Source organism: Lineus longissimus, chromosome 13 (assembly GCF_910592395.1).
Source record: "Lineus longissimus chromosome 13, tnLinLong1.2, whole genome shotgun sequence".
Classification (NCBI taxonomy): Eukaryota; Metazoa; Nemertea; class Pilidiophora; order Heteronemertea; family Lineidae; genus Lineus; species Lineus longissimus.
In genome coordinates, this window is record NC_088320.1 from 7077747 (window position 1) to 7098906 (window position 21160).

At 41.7% G+C, this 21160-nt stretch overlaps 1 protein-coding gene across 1 annotated transcript; it reads right to left on the minus strand.

Moving 5' to 3' along the window:
- Window positions 1–302: 302 nt before the first annotated feature.
- LOC135498359 (mucin-like protein) lies at window positions 303–19757 on the minus strand. Its single transcript, XM_064788616.1, has 27 exons — window positions 19722–19757; window positions 18641–18958; window positions 17569–17782; window positions 17027–17269; window positions 16463–16666; window positions 15900–16102; window positions 14832–14999; window positions 14129–14309; window positions 13013–13179; window positions 12500–12623; window positions 11899–12231; window positions 11306–11488; window positions 10504–10764; window positions 9611–9733; window positions 9131–9256; window positions 8688–8816; window positions 8048–8173; window positions 7732–7857; window positions 7007–7129; window positions 6304–6413; window positions 5613–5677; window positions 5143–5315; window positions 4388–4531; window positions 3598–3723; window positions 3216–3294; window positions 1965–2865; window positions 303–1733 (listed from the first exon to the last, which is right to left on the minus strand). The coding sequence occupies exons 1-27, from the start codon at window positions 19755–19757 to the stop codon at window positions 1632–1634; spliced, it is 5088 nt and encodes a 1695-aa protein (XP_064644686.1). The 3' UTR covers window positions 303–1631.
- Window positions 19758–21160: the final 1403 nt, after the last annotated feature.

Below are 21160 nucleotides of genomic sequence, written 5' to 3' on the forward strand. Positions count from 1 at the left end.
GAAGTCTTTCTTGCAGTTGGATGATTTTGCGATGATTTTGTTTGTAGAAGTCACGGTCCTGCTCGAAGCAATGTGTGCATGAAAAACCAATCTCATGCACGTGTTGTTCCTCGAAAAGCCAAAGCCGCTCCTTAAATATCAGAAATTCTTAATTGAATTCGAAACTCTCATATTGTGTAAATACGTAAATATGAACTTCAACAATGCCCCTGTGTAGACAGATATACAAATACTATAAATATCAAGTTTCAGTAAATTCGTATGCTAACGATCAGTGGCCAAGATCAACGTCAAACAGCAAATTTCTTTTGATATTTCCGCAAATACTTTTCGCGGTGTTTATTTTCGCGAATCCAGGTTATTCGCAAAATTCACAAAAATAAAAACGCCTACGAATATTAAGCATCCCTTTACATCTCAGAGATTTTTAACCTCTTTTCACTTTTTGTCCTAATAAAAATATAAATAATGTCCATCTATTAAAATTATCTTTTTGATTCACTCAACATTATATACATGTATATGTACTTGCTATCACAGAAAGCTTGTCAAAAACCTCAACATATTAAGAATGTTTCAAAATATTTATAGGTTTATGGCATGTTACTACTACACAAACCGTCAAATCTTCGCAAATATCTCAAACAGAATAAAACTTCTATGATTTTTATTCTGGTGGACTTTGAAAGTCCTTTTAGTTTTCCGATCAATTTTTTTTCAACCAATCGAGGTTAACAGCGAAAGCCACGAAAATAAACACCCACAAAGATTTAGCGGTTTTAAGAATATCAAAAAAGTTGCTAGAGCACACCAGACTGAACTATATCTCTGTTACCAATGTCCCTGTATCCAAAGGGTTTGCAAATACTCTATTTACACTCATGTAAGGTCTGTTGAGTTATATGTGAACAATGACTCCTAAACACTAGTCGAGAAACCTTTCGGTATACACAAAGTAGCGACCACACGGTGCAACACAGGGCCGTTTCTGGCCAGTTGGAATTACCGAGTGTCACTGGATAAGCCCCGAAGCATGACCTATTGGTTAAAAGTTGGACACTCTTCCACTTTGGCACCGCGCTTGCCTTAGGATCAGTTATTCCTAAAACTTAGAAAATTGTACGTGTTGCAGCAATATCTAAATATTTGCCGCGAATGACCTCATAAAAGTAAAATAGTAAGTTGTTATGCACGTAAGAACAGAATAAGCTTAAGCCTCCTGACATTGCATCGTTTTTTTGCTCAGTATTGGATAAGAAGAGATACATCCGCTCTCCTAATCCAGTGCTTCCTAGCAAAACATTGAATTGATCATCCGGCTTCAAATGTGAAATTCGCATTGTGAACTTCGAACAGTTAAAACAACGTGAATACAGAGACATTGATAATATTATTCAAAAAGATATAATTCCTTCCAAAAAAAATTCCCTTAATGCCCTTTTATCTTTTGTCCTTTTTTCAGTTCACCAAATTGCCAATGTCCGTTTTCCATATATTGATGCACAGAGTAGTCCATTTTTCAGCTAATCGAAGTTCCCGTGTCCGTTTTCCATATATTGATGCACACAGTAGTCCATTTTTCAGTTCAATAAATTGCCAGTGTCTGTTTTCCATATAATGATGCACACAGCTTAATAACTGCCTGTTGCGCTGCCCTCCAGCATTTCATCTAGCTCCTCCTGAAATCCCTGTAGGTCGTCATTGTCATTTTCCGCGGAGGCATTTGGTGATGTCTGAAAACAGAAATTTAAAGAGTAAAAGATTGCCAATTTGGGCCTCCAACCCAGCAGCCAATATACGTACGTATAAGTTTCACAAATTCACAAGTTCCTACTCTTTACTCTAGATCTAATCATTATTCTCTATGACTAAATATGGCGCGTGGCTGTTTACGGTCTTTGATTACGCTCTTACAGAAGCATTTATTCCCCAAGCTTTTGTCTAATTGAACATTTGATACTTACCACACTCACTATTGACGTCCCCGATCCTGGCCTGGTCGACTGTGCAGCGTTGGCGTTAGCAGACGATATCCTTACTTCAACATTCCCTCTAACCTCAAATAAGTTTGGTTCGTTTTCCGTTGGTAGCAGTGACCCACTTCCGCCCTGACCGAGTGCCGACTCGGTTTTAGTTCCGACTGGCGTGGAGGCAACATCGGGGCTGTGTTGCTCAACCTTTCCAGAGGCATGAGAGGTCCGTCTGTTGCTCGAGCTTGGCCTTCCTTGTGTTGAGGCACTGCCACGTCCGACATTGCCAGTAGGTACCACCGCCCCTGCGGCAATGGATCCCTGCTTGCCTGCACTGGCCGCCCGTCCAGTATTGGGCCGCTCATCAACCTGCGTTGAACCTCTTGATATCTGAACCGGGGTATCCTCGCCGTAGCCAGTGTCGCTAGATGACATACCGGAGGAGCCAGACAGAGTGGTATCGAACTGTTGCATCTTCGGCATGGGATGACTGCCATCTGCGACAGTTGCGGCAGCAGTGGTAGGTACCATGGGTGCAGGGTGTTGCCGGATCATATTCTCAACATACATCGCCTTCTCGCTGGGGTAACCGTGTAGAGAGACTTCCCTCTGTGTGACCGGAGTGTCTGACTCCCTCGTGTACGAATCCATCGTGAAACCTCGGTTCTGACTGCTCATGGAAACAACTGGGTCCTCATTCACCAAGCCCATGGGCTCAATCGTCTTCTTTGGTCTGAGACAGGGCAGTTTTCCGGTGACTCGGAGGATGACCAGGATCGTAATCAGGATGAAGGCAAGGATACCAAGGACGCTACCCACCACAATGGCCACTATGGTGCTTGTTGTGACATTTTCGTAAGTCTCGCAGTTATCGCCGGAATAACCACTCGGACAACTGAAATTGAAAAAAACCGTCAATTTACATGTATAGTTAGCATTGACGCTCCGGATGGAAAGAAACGAAAGAATGAACGGGGATTCCTGATCGTTGATTGAAGAAAAAAGTTGGCCATGAGGAGTCATCAGATACTAGCATGCATTAAGAACAGTTATTCAACAATCGGTATTGTCGCTAGGCAATTGCAGACAGATAATTTTATTCCTGTCGTAAGCACTAGTGTGTTTTTTGTTTTCATTGTCTGTTATGCTGTCTGGCCCCTCTTGTGAAGTTGGTGATTAGCACCTGGTTGCTAAATGAAGGCTATACGTGTACTTTATTTTTGTACGGAATGTTTTATAACTTACATGCAAGTGTAACCGCTTGATTGTGAAGAATCGGACTGGCAGGCGCCGCCATTCTGGCATGGGCTCGAATCGCAGGCATCTGAAAAGAGACAAACATTTCAGGTAAAGTTGCACAGTTAATTTATCACTAAACATATAAACTGATTTGATAAACTGGAAAGCTGGCGGTTAGGTTCTTCAAGGTTTAGTTTAAAATAGAGGTCAAAGTGTATCGGATTTGGCCGAAGATCATATTCCGATAGATTTGGCAGAAGTAGAAGACTGGTCATATACATGTAGCACAATTCTAACACTGGGATCCCCCACCCCCACCCCACTCCACTTGAACTTTTCCCTACTTTCAACTAACGAGAATTCGCCTGTGCCTTCTCATAAAGCTTACCATAACATGCCACGTTCTCGGGGTCACTGCTGACGTACCCGGAGGCACATGAACAAGTGTAGCTTCCGATGGAGTTGGCACATTCACTGTTGGCAAGAGTACAGGTCGACAAACACTCGTTGACATCTGTGGAGGAAAACACAATGTTATTTCATTAATAACTGGCCACTGGGTCTAAAAACGCATTGTGAGTATTCAAATGGCAGCAAACCTAGTAAAATAAATGAAGAGGACAATGTCTGGCCCATGACGCCAAAATGATGATGGTGACGACGATGCTGATAATGATCACTTTAGCTTCATAGTGATAGCTTTCACCTTACACCAAGTGCGATTATCACCACCTTAATACATCTAAATGCATATGCGTTTTTAGGTACATATATTTCAAAGACTGGTTCTAAATACTCCAATAGGCTCGTTCATTTGATGTCATTCAATACGTTTAATTTGGATAGAGAATTGGTTGGCGACACCGAGTTGTCCGCTGGTCGGCTCGGCCTGTGTTTCGTCTTCGCAGTAGTTTATCAAGACTTAAATCACTGGAACTTGAGTATATACATTCACACAGACCCATCAGAATGAATAATAGTCCAAAAGAGGCTGATATGCTGTCTTGCTTGAAAAATAATTATGAATCGGACTGATTCTGCTAGAAGGGGATCACTTCATGTGGCAAATTTAATATGCAACTTAAAGGATAAATTACATGTGGTTGACCATAATTCTTTTAACTTGGTCAGTGCTCATGAGGTCCTAGGGTGGATAGCAATAGCAAAAGTGAACTCACCGACACAGATGGGATTTCCATCCGCGTCTGTTCCCGTTGATGTATAGCCGGAGACGCACACGCAGTCATAAGATCCAACGGTATTGGAGCACTCAGTGTTGGAAGCCGTACAGTTGTAAGCATTGTTGCTACATTCGTCGAAATCTGCAAAAGAAGGATTGTTAAGAAAATATGTAGAGAAACAGTGTCCTTCCTATCATGCCAGAGGAGCTTTTTTTAAACAAAACAGCAACCTACTTGTACATTGCCTGTGTATGCCAATGCATTACGTTGTACATTTCTCGCATTGTCCTCGTACGCATTTTAGAGAACAATGAGGGAACCGCGGTGCTAGGTTTTTGTGTGCTTCCGTTACCGAGTGTTCCTCTCATTGTTTGACTGATTGACACACTTTCGTCTGTTTCACCTAATGAAAATTCATGGTTTGGCTCCCTGTAGCTGTCAATCTTCCAATATAATGCAAGGGTTAGTTTACAAAGGTATACAATGCTGTACAGAAAAGGTCACAAATGTACACAAAACTCACTTAATTGGAGGAATTCAGTAACATATTAACTTCGTTTGAGTGACGCAGATATCTCCGCGGTTAACAATAGTGAGTTTTCGCAAATCCCCGAAACGCTAACGCGAGCGCCTGTCCCATTAATCGACATCGTGATCAGGAGCTCGGACAATGGGACGCGTTTGCGTTGGCGTTTCGGGGGCTTGGCGAAAACTCACTATTGAGGGTCTTCCTTCCCGCATAAACAACCTACCAGATGAAGAGGCGCTTGAACACACGGACGATCCTATTCCTGATACGAAGCAGCTGCCACCGGAGCTGGAGGCGAGTGTGCCGAGAGTGGTGCTTACACTGCTTGATGTCGGGCTGGAGGAGCTAGTGCCAGCGCCAAAGGTGAGTGAAAAACTGGCGACAGTACTTCCAGCGCTAAAACAGAAAAATATAGGCATACATTGTAAGCTTCTTCTTCTCCTTCAGCGTCTGCTCTGCTCTCGGAGGTTCAATTCTACGAGGAGTATTTCCTCCCGCCAATGCGCTTCAAGTGTGTGTCACCCATCCCAAAGTCGTACTTAGTTCAATTTAGGAAAACCGTTCTGTAAAAATAAGTCGGAAATTTACCAACCCATATTGTTTCAGCATTTTAAAATTTATCGGTTCCTACAATTTTGCTTTATATGAGAGTGGGGTCAGTATCTTTTAAAATATGTGTTTGCATATGCGTACCTAAATCCTATCATTGTTGCGTTCTTAAATGTTGCTGCGAAGTAAGTCAGAAAATGACTATAAAGCTGAAAAGGAAATGTATACGTGATAAAGACAAAGCAAATAGTATCATGTATACTGATCTTTATCTTTTAAAATAGTCGATATCAACTTTTAAAACACAATTTGTGAAATCATCACAACCAACCTAATGAACTGAAAGAATTGAAACGACCTCTGTGTCACATAGGTCGTTTCTGAATGAGAGCATTATCATTTCGAGATCATCCCTAAGAATACGTGCTTGCAAAGTTTGGTAGCCCTTATTGGATATTTCCGCCATTTACTGATGACGGGTAGGAAAAGGCAACGCCAAACTACTAACAGCTCAAACCCGGAATCTTCCGACGAGGATAATTTTCTGAGCCAAGCAAGGAGAGGGAGGCGCTTTGAGCAATGAAACTACGTTGGGTTTAGCGCTATCATGGCTATAGAGATCTGATTAGTATTATCATTACCATTATCATTTTCATAAACATGTAACAGTTTTATTATTATTATCATTATCAGTATCATTATAATTATCATCATTGATATCATTTTTATTATCATTGTCATCATTTTGATTATGATTGTCATTATCGTTATCATAATCATTATCATTATCATAAAGACTTTTGTGGCCTCAATGAATCTAGAGATGGTCTCTTACCGTGTCCTCAATGGTTTGGGCCAGTGTGTGATAGGCGGTTGTGGTAGTGTCGCTGAGAGCGCTGTCGAATGTCGCGGTCAAACTGAACGTGCCGGTAAAGGCATATGTAGCTGGGAGGAAAACACATTATCATATGAATTACCATGAAGAAAGCGACTTAAACATAGTCAAAATGAACTTCCCCCCTGACTTGCGTGTCTAATGATCACCCCGGCAACGTTTTCAGAATATGTTGATTTTCTGCCGAAAACTCCTGGTACGTACATGTAGTTATTTGCACTCATTTTTTGCACTAACACCGATCAAACAGTACTTTGGACTATAGATAGAACAAACTCATGTAAGTCATCAAGAATGTCACATGTAAATGATTTTTGACTACTCCCGAAAGAAATGTTCTGTGGCGATAACATTATTTCTTTTAAAAGTGACTTCGAAGAATAAAGTTGACATGAAAATCTTACAATTATTAAAGATCGGTGCACACACAGTAGATTTAATGAATATCTTCAATATCATGCGGCAGATGTATCCTAGGCCATATTCTTATAGAAATCCTACATTTACTGCAAAAATTAACCGATTTTTTTGTAGGGTCAGTGATTAGACAACGAATTGCTACAAAGCAAGGGGCCTAGGCCTTAGCTCTGCGGCATGATCTGGTCGAGCTTAAAGGGTTGATTCATCTCATTTTCCAACTCACCAAGACTGCAGGCAGTGTAGGGGTCGCCATAATAGCCGAGTTTGCACTGGCACTTATAACTTCCTGGGTAGTTGAAGCAGTTTGCGTTCGCAAGACAATAGCCGATTGCACACTCGTCAATATCTTAAGAAAGGAAAACACCGTGGTTAAAATACACTTCAGAAAGGATGTACATGTAGAACTGCGCCGTAATAAATACAGTTCATAAACGCATGTCAGGAATTTGCCACTAAAAAAACCCTCCAGATCGAGAGACTGCAGCCAGACAGGTTGATTGGAATCTCCCGCCTTGAGGGGACAAGCGACGCAGCACCGCGACCGCACATCACATGTTGTTTCATCGCTGCGTTAGGCGCTTACAGAGATGAACAGCTACACCGAGAAAAAACTGTGTACTGGTTGACGTTCCAAGTAGCGGTTAAACGACTAAGGGAATTGGGGTATGGATCAATGCTTGGCTTAAAAGGGTACGCCGTTCGTTTTACTGTGGCGGCTTAGGGAAATAGCAATGCAGTTAAACACGATGCTCTAGTGCAGTTATCAGGCACGCAAATGGGCTGAAACTCGATACTAATATACATGTAGTAGTACATTTACAAGTCGGTAATGTTGAAATGTATATTCAGTGCGCAATTAGAAAAATTCAAATTCAATTACGAAACTCAAGTTTTCTAACGAACGCCGTAGGCCTATAAGATGAAGTAAACGTGAAGTGTATGTCTCACCTGTGCATGATGTTCCGTCACCACTGTAACCGCTGTTACAGGCACAAGAATAGCTGCCATCATTATCGGTACATGTGCTCGTGTTGGCGGCACAGTTAGATGTACCCAGGGTGCACTCATCGATGTCTGAAAATGGGACGAGTGGAATACTTTAAGTATGATTTCACATCTGAAAGTTGAAAAAAGGCACGCTTCTTAAATGTCTAAATATGTGCCAAATGTACAGTAGCTGAGGGTACGTTGAGAAAGATAAAGAAAATGCCGGAGAGTTCATCAAAAGATGACCAAAATATTCCGTCAAGTTCACAAGACTTACTCTCGCATGTGTAGCCGTCGTTCGCTAATGAATAACCGGAGGAATTGCACGAGCAAGCGTAGCCGTCGATTTTATTGGTACAGATGTGTGTACAAGGGTTTCCGACGAGGTTGCATTCGTTGATGTCTGAAGAGGAATAAAATTAAAGCATTTCAGAAGATCGTCCTGTCCATAAAAATCTAAATTATGATTACATTATATATATAAATTTATTTATTAAAGTGTCACCATTACGCACAATAATGCCAGCCTATGAAGGCTTACGAGACACTATAACATCATCAAACTCTTTTAAATCACTGCTGCTGCCTCTTCATTGATAACCATCCCGTGGGCAAAATCCAAAAGGGGGGTTCGTTTTTTAATCCGCGACAACATGACGGGGAATAGTTAAAATGCTATTATCGTGAAAAGTGAGATGTTTACTTCGCATAAAAACAAAGCCTCCAAAACTAGATATAGGCCTACTGACAATCGTAACCAGAAAAGTTCAAAGGCAACCGCCTTCAACCAGCTACATGTACATCGATAACCATGTCGTCTAAACTGAATGAGTATATGCATCCGAACGGAGTTTTCACGGTTCGTTTTTCGAATTTTCTCTTTGACTTTGAAGATTAACAATGCTCAAAATACCTACCAATGCAAGTGGTATTGTCCATCGAGTCCAGTTCATATCCGCTGTAACAACTGCAAGTGTCGACGCCATTTTGAATTGCGCAGAGTTGGTTACAGGTATTGCCACCACTGCACTCACTACCAGCAGCAACTGAAAGAGGTTGGTAGAACATTACAAGCACGTATATGGAAAGATCAAATCTGTACTTGATATGAGCTATTTGCTAGCCACAGCATCTGAACGACGACGACGCCGACGACGACGACGACAACAACAACAGTAGAAATTCGTTATTAAGGTCAACAATGGGACTGACGAATAAGAGGTGGCCTTATTACAGAGGTCAAATCAAATAGAAAGAGCCAACTTAGCACCCAGTCAATTTCACTTCAGGAAAGTTTTTTTGTGGGCGAATATTTTGCCTTTTATCAGCAAAAAACGCATGAAGACAATAAGGTACCTACCAATACATGATATGCCGTCGTTGTTCAACTCGTATCCACTCGTACAGCTGCAGTTGAAGCTACCAACTGTGTTGTTGCAGAACATTTGACAGTCATTAAGGGCAGAGTTCGCACATTCATCCGTGTCTGTAAGAAAAAGTGCCAATGATATATGTGGTTCCTTTACAGCACCACGGAAAATTGAACATCATACACGCGTAACGAAAATCCAGGCTCCGAGACAACTCGTTTTCCTCCGAGTCCTTCTGTTAAAGTTTAAGAAAAATGGCTTTCAAATGGCACACCTTAAAATATGGTGGTATTCAATTAATAAATGCATACGACAAAAATCGCTCGTTTGCCGGACGCTTATGTCGGAAAAGTGCTGGCAGTACACCGTATGTTAGATTGAGAATGCCGCAGTGCAATGTAAGAGCTTTACTAACTCAATTGTTCAAATTTATTTGACAAGCGAGGCCAAAAGAATGTAGTGTGACTTACCAGAGCAAGAGGTACCATTTCCGTTGTACCCGCTGTTACATGAGCAAGACCAGCTCCCGGCGTTATTCGTGCAGTTGGCGTTGGCATCGCAGTCATGGCTGCCGACGGTACATTCGTCGATGTCTGAAAGAGATGAAATAATAATAATATCGTATCTCATTTGTATAGCGCTGATCAGTATGATTTCCTGTTAAAGCACTACAGCTGATTATAACAGATAACGTCCCTTGAACAGCCAATACTTTAGGTGCTTTTTAAAACAGCCTGCATGGATCCTCGATCGCCGTTATGTCCTATGGTGGTTTATTCCAGAGTCGTGCAGAAGACACTGAAAAATGGCGATCATCAAAGATGGTTTTGTCCTTTTCACGGCCAGTTTCCTTGAACTATTAATTGAACGCGTTTGACGGGGGCAATCTAAGTATTTCACAAGCTGTTCGAGGTACACGGGTGCCCTTCCATGCAAGATCTTCTGAGTCAGATTGATAACTTTATATTCAATACGCAAATGTACTGAGATGAAATGATATAAATAAATACAGACATCACTTATTCCCTACATGACCACAAGGGTCAAATTTGCAGAAAAAGACACATGTACGGCCAAAAAAAGGAGGGTATTTCAGTTTCTCATTAAGTGGGTATTTTGATATCCGACTTAGACACGCGGCCTGTAGCTTGTCGCAACCTTTGAATTACCGCAGGAGCTAATGATCAGCTACTCCATGGCAAAAGACCCTATCCCAAGTAGCGCGTGACCTACTCCCGCTCCAAGCTTGCCAAAGACGATGTAACCAGCCAAATAAACCCAATATTGTCATCAATCCAAATTTCTCGCAACACAACGCTGGCAGTTGAAGAATAAAAAAGGAGGCCGTAGCGAAATAACCTACCGATGCAATAACTGTCAGCGTTTCTTTCATATCCGCTGTCACATTCACAGCTGTAGTTGCCCGCCGTGTTGACGCAGATCTCCCCGAGGGTTGCGTTGCAGTCATCTAAGCCATAGGCGCATTCGTTCACGTCCACGCACAGACTGCTGTTGGCTGTTGACACCTCGAATCCGGCCTGGGTACAGGAACACGAGTAACTGAACATGGTGTTGGTGCAGACATCCTCGCAGATGGTTGGGGTTTCGATACACTCGTCAACATCTGGTGGAGGAAATTAACGATATCAACGGTGGTTTCTAACAAGATCTAACGTACATGTTTATTTCCTTCAAGGAGGAGTATAACATTATCATGTTGTTTTTTTCTCGATGACGAATGAGTAACCATTATCAACAACCTTGGTCGTATTCGCTTCGTATAGCGTCCCAAAGCAGAAGAATAAGGCGAATGCTGGGTTCAACTAGACACGATACGGTTCCATTAAGTAATCCGTCTCTATTCTCGTTAATTACGGTGTCTTATTCGGCGAAGGAAACCTTGACACGAGTTACAATCACCTATTATAAAGCTCCTTATATCAATCTGTGTCGTCATCACATCGGCTACAACTTTTTTTTACTCTCTCTGTCTTATTAGACACGTCCTACTAACTCTTCTTCTTGACTTCAAAGCCTCTGGATGCAAAGTCCTTTCTTCCAAAAGAACATTCTCACGGAAAAGCCCAGCAATATTTCTTTACGAATGAAATCAGGAAGATATTTCATCTCATGCAATAATTCTTTAGTATGATGGTCGTACTTACCAAAGCATTTGGTTCCATTGCCCTCCAAGCCAGACGGGCATGCACCACAATTCACCGATCCGTTTACTAGACTACATACAACACCTTCATAGCACGGGAAGGGATCGGCATCGCACGGGCTTATCTCACACTTGTCCCCGTCATACCCGTTTATACACGTGCAGTCGGCTCCGTAATAATTAGCTGTAACAGATTAGATCAAAATATAAATGATGCGATGGATAGGTAATATCACCCTGGAGAATCAGCGCCACATTTTCCGAGGGGATTCCTTCAATTCGAGGTAAGGTTTCCAGAAATGTCATACCTCATCCCGTGGTCATAGCGCTAACCTACGGGAAAATGCTCAAATTTTTATTTGCATCAAAACACTGAAAAAGCTTCCCTGCAGGAGATAAGGCTTCTTTTGCTCGAAGCCCATTTATCCCGAGCTCTAAGAGCCTGTGAATTCACATTGGAACAGAGCTTTTCGCTGTCGCATTAAGATAGAGAGAAGGATCACACTAGCTATTTTTCTGCGAAAATATGTGTGGCAATAGCTAACTAGCAGGGATTAACAGAGTTCGATGCTTGAAGACTTGATCTGACCCTACCTGAGTTACTTTCCGAATACGTTTCGTCCACATACGAAAAATCACAGGCTCCGCCATTCAGGCAATCACAGACGTAAACATTTGGTTGCCATGACGACGACGATCCTGCCGAATCAGCTGCCAGCACGGTGATGAAGAACGGGCTGCCTCCCGGAGTGATGGAAAGAGTATCAGAGACATCGTCAATTGTTGCGACATCCGTCGAGTTGCCCGAGAGCTGGAAGGTCACGTTACCTCCTTCTGGGTCTGTTGCATTTAGAGTGAGGTTGCTGGTGGAATTCAGGTACAGAGTCAAGGTTGAGTTCATCGTGGAGAAGATCGGTGGATTGTTGCCTAGAAAACGAAAGTGTGTTTAAATATATTCATGGCAATCGCTGGCAAGTTTTAGTTTACTTACTGTTGACCGTTTCAACAATGAACTCTTATTGCAGAGCCTGAATCGATAACAATCTTTACCACTCCATTGCCTCTCAGAATCCTCGTCCCAACCTCCCATCTGTTTTTGAAGCTTAGCCTCTCTATTTTATCTCAGAATCTAAGTGTCTCCATCATGCGTATCCGAACCTCTCCTTTGTCTTTGAGATACATTTTTTGTACGTACTCATAGTGTTTTCTTGGTTGTCGGCATCTTCAGTATGTGAGACAGCATTTTCAGCAGCATTTACTGTCCCCATCCTTGCGGCATCAAACATGCACTGCATATAGTCAGCTATCCCAGTGCAGGTCTGAAAAATGGGAGGAGTCATAGATGAGTGCTTCAAAACTTTGAAGTGCTTCTAACATGTTTTACACACTGTAAACAACTAAATTTTCGCGCCAATTAATTTTAATGGATTTGCAATTCTGAAAAAAGAATTGAAATTTTTGTAATTTTTATTTGGGCGGATTGCAAATGTCTCTCTCGTTTTGTCCCCCTAAAAAATATTTCTTCGCGTAACCTAGGTTATTCGCAAAATCTGCAAATATAAAATGCCTGCGAAAATTAAGCCGTTTACAACAATTGAATAAGGGGAGTCGAAGTAGAACTGAGTGAAGTCAACAGCCAATGTTGTTATTTCTCTTCGAAGTTATCGTATGCGTAGACAAATGTATCGAAGCATATTCAAAAACCTACCGAGTTTGCTGCGGCTAACAGTGATGTATCGTTATTGAATAAGGACAACAGATCGCCCGTATACTCGTCGGCGAATACTGGGGTATATGCGGATACGTTGTAGAAGCCAACAAACGATTCGTTGCCGAAATATGTAAACTTGGAATCCGCTTCACTGGTCAGTTGCCCTGAATTGAAAAAATAATTTAATCATTTAACTATACATGTATTTATTTGTTCAACTTTCATAAGAAATACTGTTCAGAGGACCAGCATTCAGGGCAAAAAACTGATTACCACAATCTTGACACTAGGGGCGCTGATTTCGTTTTTTACAACGCCTCGAGAACTAGTATGTTGCCACTATCTTGAACAGCAGTACCGCGGATATAGAAAGGATTTTAAAAAAAATTATAATGAGGCTATCGCATCACAACTATAAGCCAGCAAAAATGATTATTGCCCTACACTGCGTTTATATTTCTCCATAGTATCACCTCAAAACCCACCAGTTCATTGTAAGTGTCAGATTTTATTTATAAAGATCATATTTTGTTAGTATTAATAAAAAAAAACGTTTTATGAGAGAAAGTGGCCACCAGTAATTCGGCCTGAAAATATTTATAGTCCAAATTGGTAATGCAGTGAATGACGTAGGATTATCACAACCCTGAATCTTAGGATGCCGACATCCAAGATAGCGGCAATTGATCAATTCCAGTGTCTGAAATTCAATTTAAATTTCGTCACTGTGCGAGTTTGTGATTACCAGTAAGCTTGAAGCACTGTTTTTTTTAAGAAAAGCTTAATATTGAAGTGATGATATAAAGATATAGCAATGTTGGCCGTGAGAGGGATTCAATACATTCCATCTTAACGCGATTTCAGCTCTTTACGGCTTTATTAAAGAATATATTTTCCTTTTAAGACTTAGTGTAATTTTCTGGAGTGAAAATATATTGGCCGCTGAGACAGGAATAGGCATACAGCAGACTATGTCATAAGTCATTTACAAGAAGCAGAGAATAAATCGTTCCGAAACGGATTTACCCACTGTAAGTATACTTCATGTATCATTCGTTTCAGCCATTTAAGGAACATTTTACTGTTTCATAAATATTCTAAAGCCACACTTACATGTTTTTCCGAATGCGTAAAGTTCTCTCTCAGAACTGTTACTGCTGATCATAGTTCCGTTCTGGAACACGTAGTCATTGGTACTGTCACTATCATAGTTCCCCAACAGACCTTCGATCAAACCTTCGTAACCATTAGGAGCCTGGACCGCCGCCTCCAGAGCTTTGTAACCTATCTTGAACTGAAAGTTCAACAAAAAAACGAGTTGAAGTTGGCCAAATTAAAGATATCGAAGTAAAATCATTTCCCACACTGCGTGTGACGAAATCTGGGCAACTTTTCATAACAAATCAAAGAGTATGGGGTTTAGCGGCAGAAATGCCTGCTTCTTTTCCATTTACGTACCCTTCCGTTTGCTCATTTAACACGCCAGCAGGATTTAACTGACAGTGATAACACAAGTTGCATGTGCAATTAAACTAATGCCAGCTCACTGACATATTAAGTAGTTAGAGCAATTAGTCACAGTTCGGTTTAAACATAAAATATTTCCGTAATGTTACGAGTTAATTTCAGCAATTTGACTTTAAGCTGGTGCGACGAACTTAAGCATTTGTAAAGTGAGTAACAAAAAGGGAACGTGTAAGGAAAAAGGTCATGAACAAATATGAACGTAATACGTTATTTGAAATGGATGAACAGCCAGAACATTAAAGAAATCTGGGGGGGGGGGGGTTAAGATTTCTTTTTCATCTCCTCTTACCTCTACACCAAATCCAGTCTCAAATGTAATTTGCAGGGATCCGTTGACTGTATTGGACAGACTGACACCCAAATGCTCTGTCTCGTTTGCTAAGTCAGCAATGGTGTAGTTGTAGGCGCCTCCGTTAACGTAGATCAGCATGGCATCTCTGGCTTGGTTTAGGTTGACCTGGATGTGAATAAAACTCCAATGAAACACAGTTTGTTTTGTTTAAGGCTGTCGATCTCGGCTTGGGAGAATCACGCCCGCGGGCATCAAGATGCTTTTGGAGACGGACCGCCCTAAGAATAAATCCTGACGGTGTAAAAGAGGAAAGGTATGTATTGGGTGACAAATCAGCTTTCTGCGGCGCATTAAACTGTTTGAGCAATAATAACAAAGTTAGGGAAAGATTTTGAAGGCATTTACACCAGCAACAACGAAGACGGATATATGTATGAATGAAAATATTTATTAAATAAACGTGAATATTTTGGCAGTAATTTCCTAACGCGGGACACCGAATCAGACCCTGCGTGGCGCGCCCAGCCGTTCCATGGTGACCATCTTGTAGTGCGGTAAGGTGAGGCCAGCTAGGGAGATTGGTGCCACGTCCGGGAAATCATGGGCAGAAGTGCGTACACACCATATTTATGGGGTTCAAACCGTTGGCATAATTTGCATTATGCCGTCGGTTTGCCTCCCGGTAACAACTGAAGACCGCCAACGAAAGTAAAATAAATACGTATTGATATTGTAAAAATGGTAGTGATTTGGAGGGCAATATGTGGACGATGGTGGGTTGCTCAATGAAGGAATAAGCAGCAAGCAGCAAATGGCCGAATGAAAGGACAGCCCTATCCACGGAAGCGTTATGCAATATGCATGACTCAAACACACTGGAGCCTCCAGAGAAGTGTATTTGGGTCTTTCTCGTGTAATCTACGCTAAATTGCAAACATTAGGGGGCTAACAGGCCACAAGACATGTATCTTTAAGCGAAATTATTTTCTACGTCATGGCAAACAGACAAAGATATCAGTATCTCCGCTGTTAATGAATAAATAATCTAGAAAACTTGGGGTTTACCTGGACGATGTCCGACTGGTTACTCTGGACAACGAAACTGCTGAATATCGTAGCGTTTGCACCACTCTCGGCAACCTCCATACGGGCCTGGATGATCATGGTGGTGGTGTCTGTAGTCTGCAACATCAGGTATTCACCGATACCGTTAAAGGTGTAGGAGGATCCATCGAGGGTTCCGATATGAGGGTCTCCCCACATCCAGGCTGGAGGTAAAACACAGCACAATAATATTTCTGCGCAGTAGAATCATGTTAAAATTTAGTATAGCAATTCAATCAGGTTACATTAATCTTTAGATATTATTGAGACATTATAATATGGGACCTCTTCCAATTATTGTAAACCTATTACTGCGAAACACTCGCAAATAGGATATTTTGGCTTAGGCGAAGACTCGCAAGTCGATCAAGTGCTTGCAAGTTGTGAATAATTTCATAAATTTCTACAAAACGCCTCGTCATAACTGGGTTCGTTGTACCGTAGTTATCACGTTTTTTTTGGCGGATGACTTTCAGCAGCTTTTTGGTATCTGATTGAATTGTTCAGACAAAGTCTGTACTTACTGAAGAACATTCTCCGGTATGACGTGCTGTAGGAGATGGGCCTCATCTCATAGTACAAGTGGCAATAGTTTGATTGGACACAGCAGAATGACTTCCCTGTTAAGTCGTCGATAAAGCTGGACATTGCTGATCCAGCGTTGGGACTGACGGTTTCGAGTGATCCGTAAATCATGTCGTAACAGCACATCTCACGGATCCATTGACCTTGAAGAAAAAGAGGTTGATTATGTAAATTATGTTTTATACCGGGTAATGTTTTACACCGGGCGAACGCCAGCGTTCAGGGATATCAATAAATGTAACAGCGGGTGAGAGAGTGGATGTTTATTCCATTCACTCAGCCCAATTGAGCAATTTTTCTTATATATTTATGGGATGTTCTTGTTTCAGATGATATTTTCTAGTCTCAGATGATAAAAAGGAAAAGCAGCGGTAATAATATTGTTCATTATTTACAATCTTCTTACATAGATACGGAAAATAACAAACAAGTTCATTGAGGAGGATCCATGTGCAACAGTTACAAAGCCTAGCATAAATTCAGAGACTGCGAAACATTCTTACCGCTAGCCCAGTCATATCGCATAAACCTCTGGATGAAGCATGGTACGCTTGCGTCCATATTGTACGCAGCATTATAGTAATACATGTAACGGATGTCGACCATTGCCTGCGAAAGTGTATTCGGGCAAGTGTTCCGGGCGATCAAGGCTGTCTGTTGGCTCTGCCAACTGAAGCACATTTGAGCTGGCGTGAAAGATCCGCTGGAGGCGGAGTTGATTTTGTAGATCCATTTTCCGGCCACGCCTGAAAAAATACATGACCGTATATAAGGCACATGGTTTTTAGATTTTGAAAAACCTGACTCGAGGTTTTCACTTCTCTAGCCATACATGTACATATAGATTCCTGAAAAAGGATTAAAAATAAGACTTATTCTCCGCAGGGCGGGGGGGGGGCTAAATTTACTTTCAGACTCGCAAATACTAACGTACTCTACTGGGGCAGTTTCCACACAAAATTATATTCAGAGCTCGATCCTCTCACTGTCTAACAACAAAGAGCTGCGGCTGTAGCACCTCTGTGACAAAGACTGGCCAACCTACCGGTATTTCCAGCTATGGTATCAATGCTGTACGAGTCAGTAGTAAAAGACAGGGCGTTCTTCTCGTAGAAAGACGCGCCATATTGCGATGAGCTGGTGTAGCCAATCCCGACTTGACGCCAGAACGTGGTAGGGGTCAAAGTCATGTTGTAGTAATTGAAGATGGCGAAGGAATCAGTGCCATCGCTCACCAACGAGAGCTGGATAGTGGCGCTCTGAAAACCATAAGCGATATGATTATGATCAACACGATGGAATACTCCCACTGGGATTACTGTACTGATGGGTGATGGGGCTTTCACAACACGTAACGCAGGTCGGCCGTTTAAACCCGACATCATAAATCATTGTATCTGGTGAAAAGAGACAAATTCCAGTCAGATTCTGCATTTTAACCAGAACATCGTATTTCCCAGTGAAAGAGCTTAACATTTTTAAAATTTCTCAATTATGGCTCCATCTACTCAGGGTTAGTGACTACTTTTACGTAAGGAGACTGGGAAACGTAGTGAAAATGTCTTTTTTCAATTTGATTTGGTGATAATTTATGAGTGTCGCTCGAAAGAGAGCACAGGGCGTGATGACACGACAGACCGTCGTCGTACTTCGTATTTCGGTGTTGGTAGGAGTTGCGAAATCCTTCCTTAAAATGCTTGTAGCTTTGATTAACTTTCGAATTGGCTTTCACACCAAGAAAATAGGATCTTAGTGCGTCCAACCATATGTGTCCATGCGGGTTCTTTTCACACGAAAACTCGTTTGTTTTACTCTGTTTACTAGCAACTGGGTTTACAATCTAGCTTAAGTCAACGATTTAACGCTGCCGACCGATTTAAACAACAATCATCGGCTGTTAGCTTCGAGTATTAATAGTGCGAATTAGTTAGGTTTTGTTTCCCACGCGGTCTAGTTATGTGTCATATTAGTGCTAACAGCACATTATGGAAGATTAATAATCATATTTTAATCATTTATGGTAATTTGTTGTTTAAAAGCTCCAGACTTATAGCAATACGATTCTGGTAACGATAGAAAAAAAGTGCAGCTGTGAGAATTATGATAAGGAGACCCACCTCAATTCCACTATATGTGAATGCTGGATACGGGGGGACTTCAGGCCACGTGACGACAACAGCCAAGTTGGGGCTAAAGCTACTGTAAGATGAATTAAAATTCTTGACGTAGTTCCCTAGAGCGGCCATGATGTAATCTTGGTTGGTCTTCGACGTTCGGTCGTGGTAGACGTCAAATTTGACGTTGGTATAGCGTGCGTCAAGATCTGTCCAGTAGGGGGCGATGAGCGGTTTGCCGTACGGTGCGGGGAATGAAGACGTTGATGGTGAGATGCCGTAGTATCGATGATCGAAGACCACGAAACCGTTGGTGCTGACCTAAAGAAGAAATATTGTTGAGCACTATCATAATACTCGTTGTTTATGAAACAAGAACGAAGAGAACGCGAGCTTTGGGCAGTTCAAAATCCAACATGTTCAATGCGAGGTGATCCAAAGGTTTCAAACTCACACCCACTATAAATACCACCTGCAAAGATGAAACTACATCACGTGAAAGAAAGACATATTTGCAAAGGTGGCAATATAAGCCCACCATGGAACAGTTTTAGACCATTTGGAGTGTTTTACGCATAATTAGTCAATGATCTGTCCACGCCATTGGATGATGCCAATAGCGGATATCAACAGTATTTCTTGTACATGTGGTGTTACTTCTTCACCAAGCCAAATAAGTAACTTTATCGGAAGATACCATTTTTGCGTGTACCCTATTTTTGACATATTTCACTCGACGGATTGGAACAAAACATACGCTGCCAGTCAGAGAAAAGACAAAAAGCGAAGATCCATCATCTAGATTTAACTGATATGATCCCGACTGTTGTGTAGCACTCGACTATAACTAGCATGAATAGTGAATACGTTGATTATTGATGTCAGATCGTGGTTCCTTGGCATTTGCAAACAGTTTCTGTGGGCGCTATCCACGCGGCGACACCAAGGACCGCTGGCTGATCTATTAATATGTTGGTATAGAATCACAAAATTTTGATTTGCATAAATTACCTCATCCTTACATGTCGTGAGTGGTAGATGCATAGGTTTATTCGTTATGGTAGCATTTACAATGTAAACTTACAAATAGTCTTTGAACGTCCTCTGATCCGAAAGGCATTCCTCCAGGAAGGTAAACTCCATCGCTCAAAGAGTCATCACCGGTAACACTGTAGTCGGCGTCAGCATAGGGCATGATAGTCTTTTCTGAAAAACAAATGTTTTATATCGATTGTTATTTTTATTTGTTTGTGCTTTGTGCTACTTTTTAACTTAGGTGTTGATTTCTCTAAGCTTATCAATGACCTTTTGTTCCGACGTCATGAAAATTCAATAAAACTGCATACACTCTTATAAATAAGGGGTTTGGGATATATTTGGAAACCATTTAGGTTTTTCAGCCAACACATATGCACACTCTAGAGGTGTTTCAGAGAAATGTAAAAAAACCTAAACCAGGTTTTTTAGAATTCAAAAAAGCTCAACCTGGGAAAACTCAACGTGGAACGAATTTGTGTTCGTTGTAGTGCCCCAAGCGGTTTTCCAAGAGCTCGAAAACCTTTATTTTAAGAGTGTTTTACTTACCCTCGGTACATGTGTCTCCAGAGTAGCCAGTCGCACAGGTGCAGTTGTAAGCTCCACTGGTTGCACCAGTCGTACAAGTGGCACCATTCAGACAAGGTGAATACGCAGCACAGCCATCCACAAATGCTGTGGTAGTCGGTTCTGAAGTAGTCGTTGTTTCGTAGGTCGCAGAGCTATAGAGTGCACTTGAGTAGGTCTCCGAATAACTGTAACTTGCATCCGTGCTGTCTACAAATGGGAAACTGGACTGAATGTCAGTCATACTGGTAGAGTAAGTGCCACGAGTTGTTGGGAAAGTTGGAGTTGTTGAGTAACTTGAGTAGGAATTTACACCACTTGTCGAGGATGTTGAATACGTGTATTCGGTTGTTGGGAAACTTGAATAAGAGCTGTCTCTTGACGAATAACTTGAATAGGTATAGCCAGTTGTTGGGTAACTTGAATAAGAGCTGCCACTTGTTGAGTAACTTGAATAGGTAAAGCCAGTTGTTGGGTAACTTGAATAAGAGCTGCCACTTGTTGAGTAACTTGAATAGGTAAAGCCAGTTGTTGGGTAACTTGAATAAGAGCTGCCACTTGTTGAGTAACTTGAATAGGTAAAGCCAGTTGTTGGGTAACTTGAATAAGAGGTTGAGTCACTGCTAGAAGATGCCGATGATGGGAAGAGTCCACTGCTCTCTGACGATGGCCAGAATCCGCCACTTACGCTGCTCGATGACGGTAGATCGAAGGACGAGTAAGATGACATCGACGGCAGGCTGTAGGAAGCCCCTGAAGCACTTGGTAAGGAATAACTAAAGCTGCTCATTGACGGTTGATCGAAGGACGAGTAAGATGACATCGACGGCAGGCTGTACGAAGCCCCTGAAGAACTTGGTAAGGAATAGCTAGAGCTGCTCATTGACGACAGATCGAAGGACGAGGAAGATGACATCGACG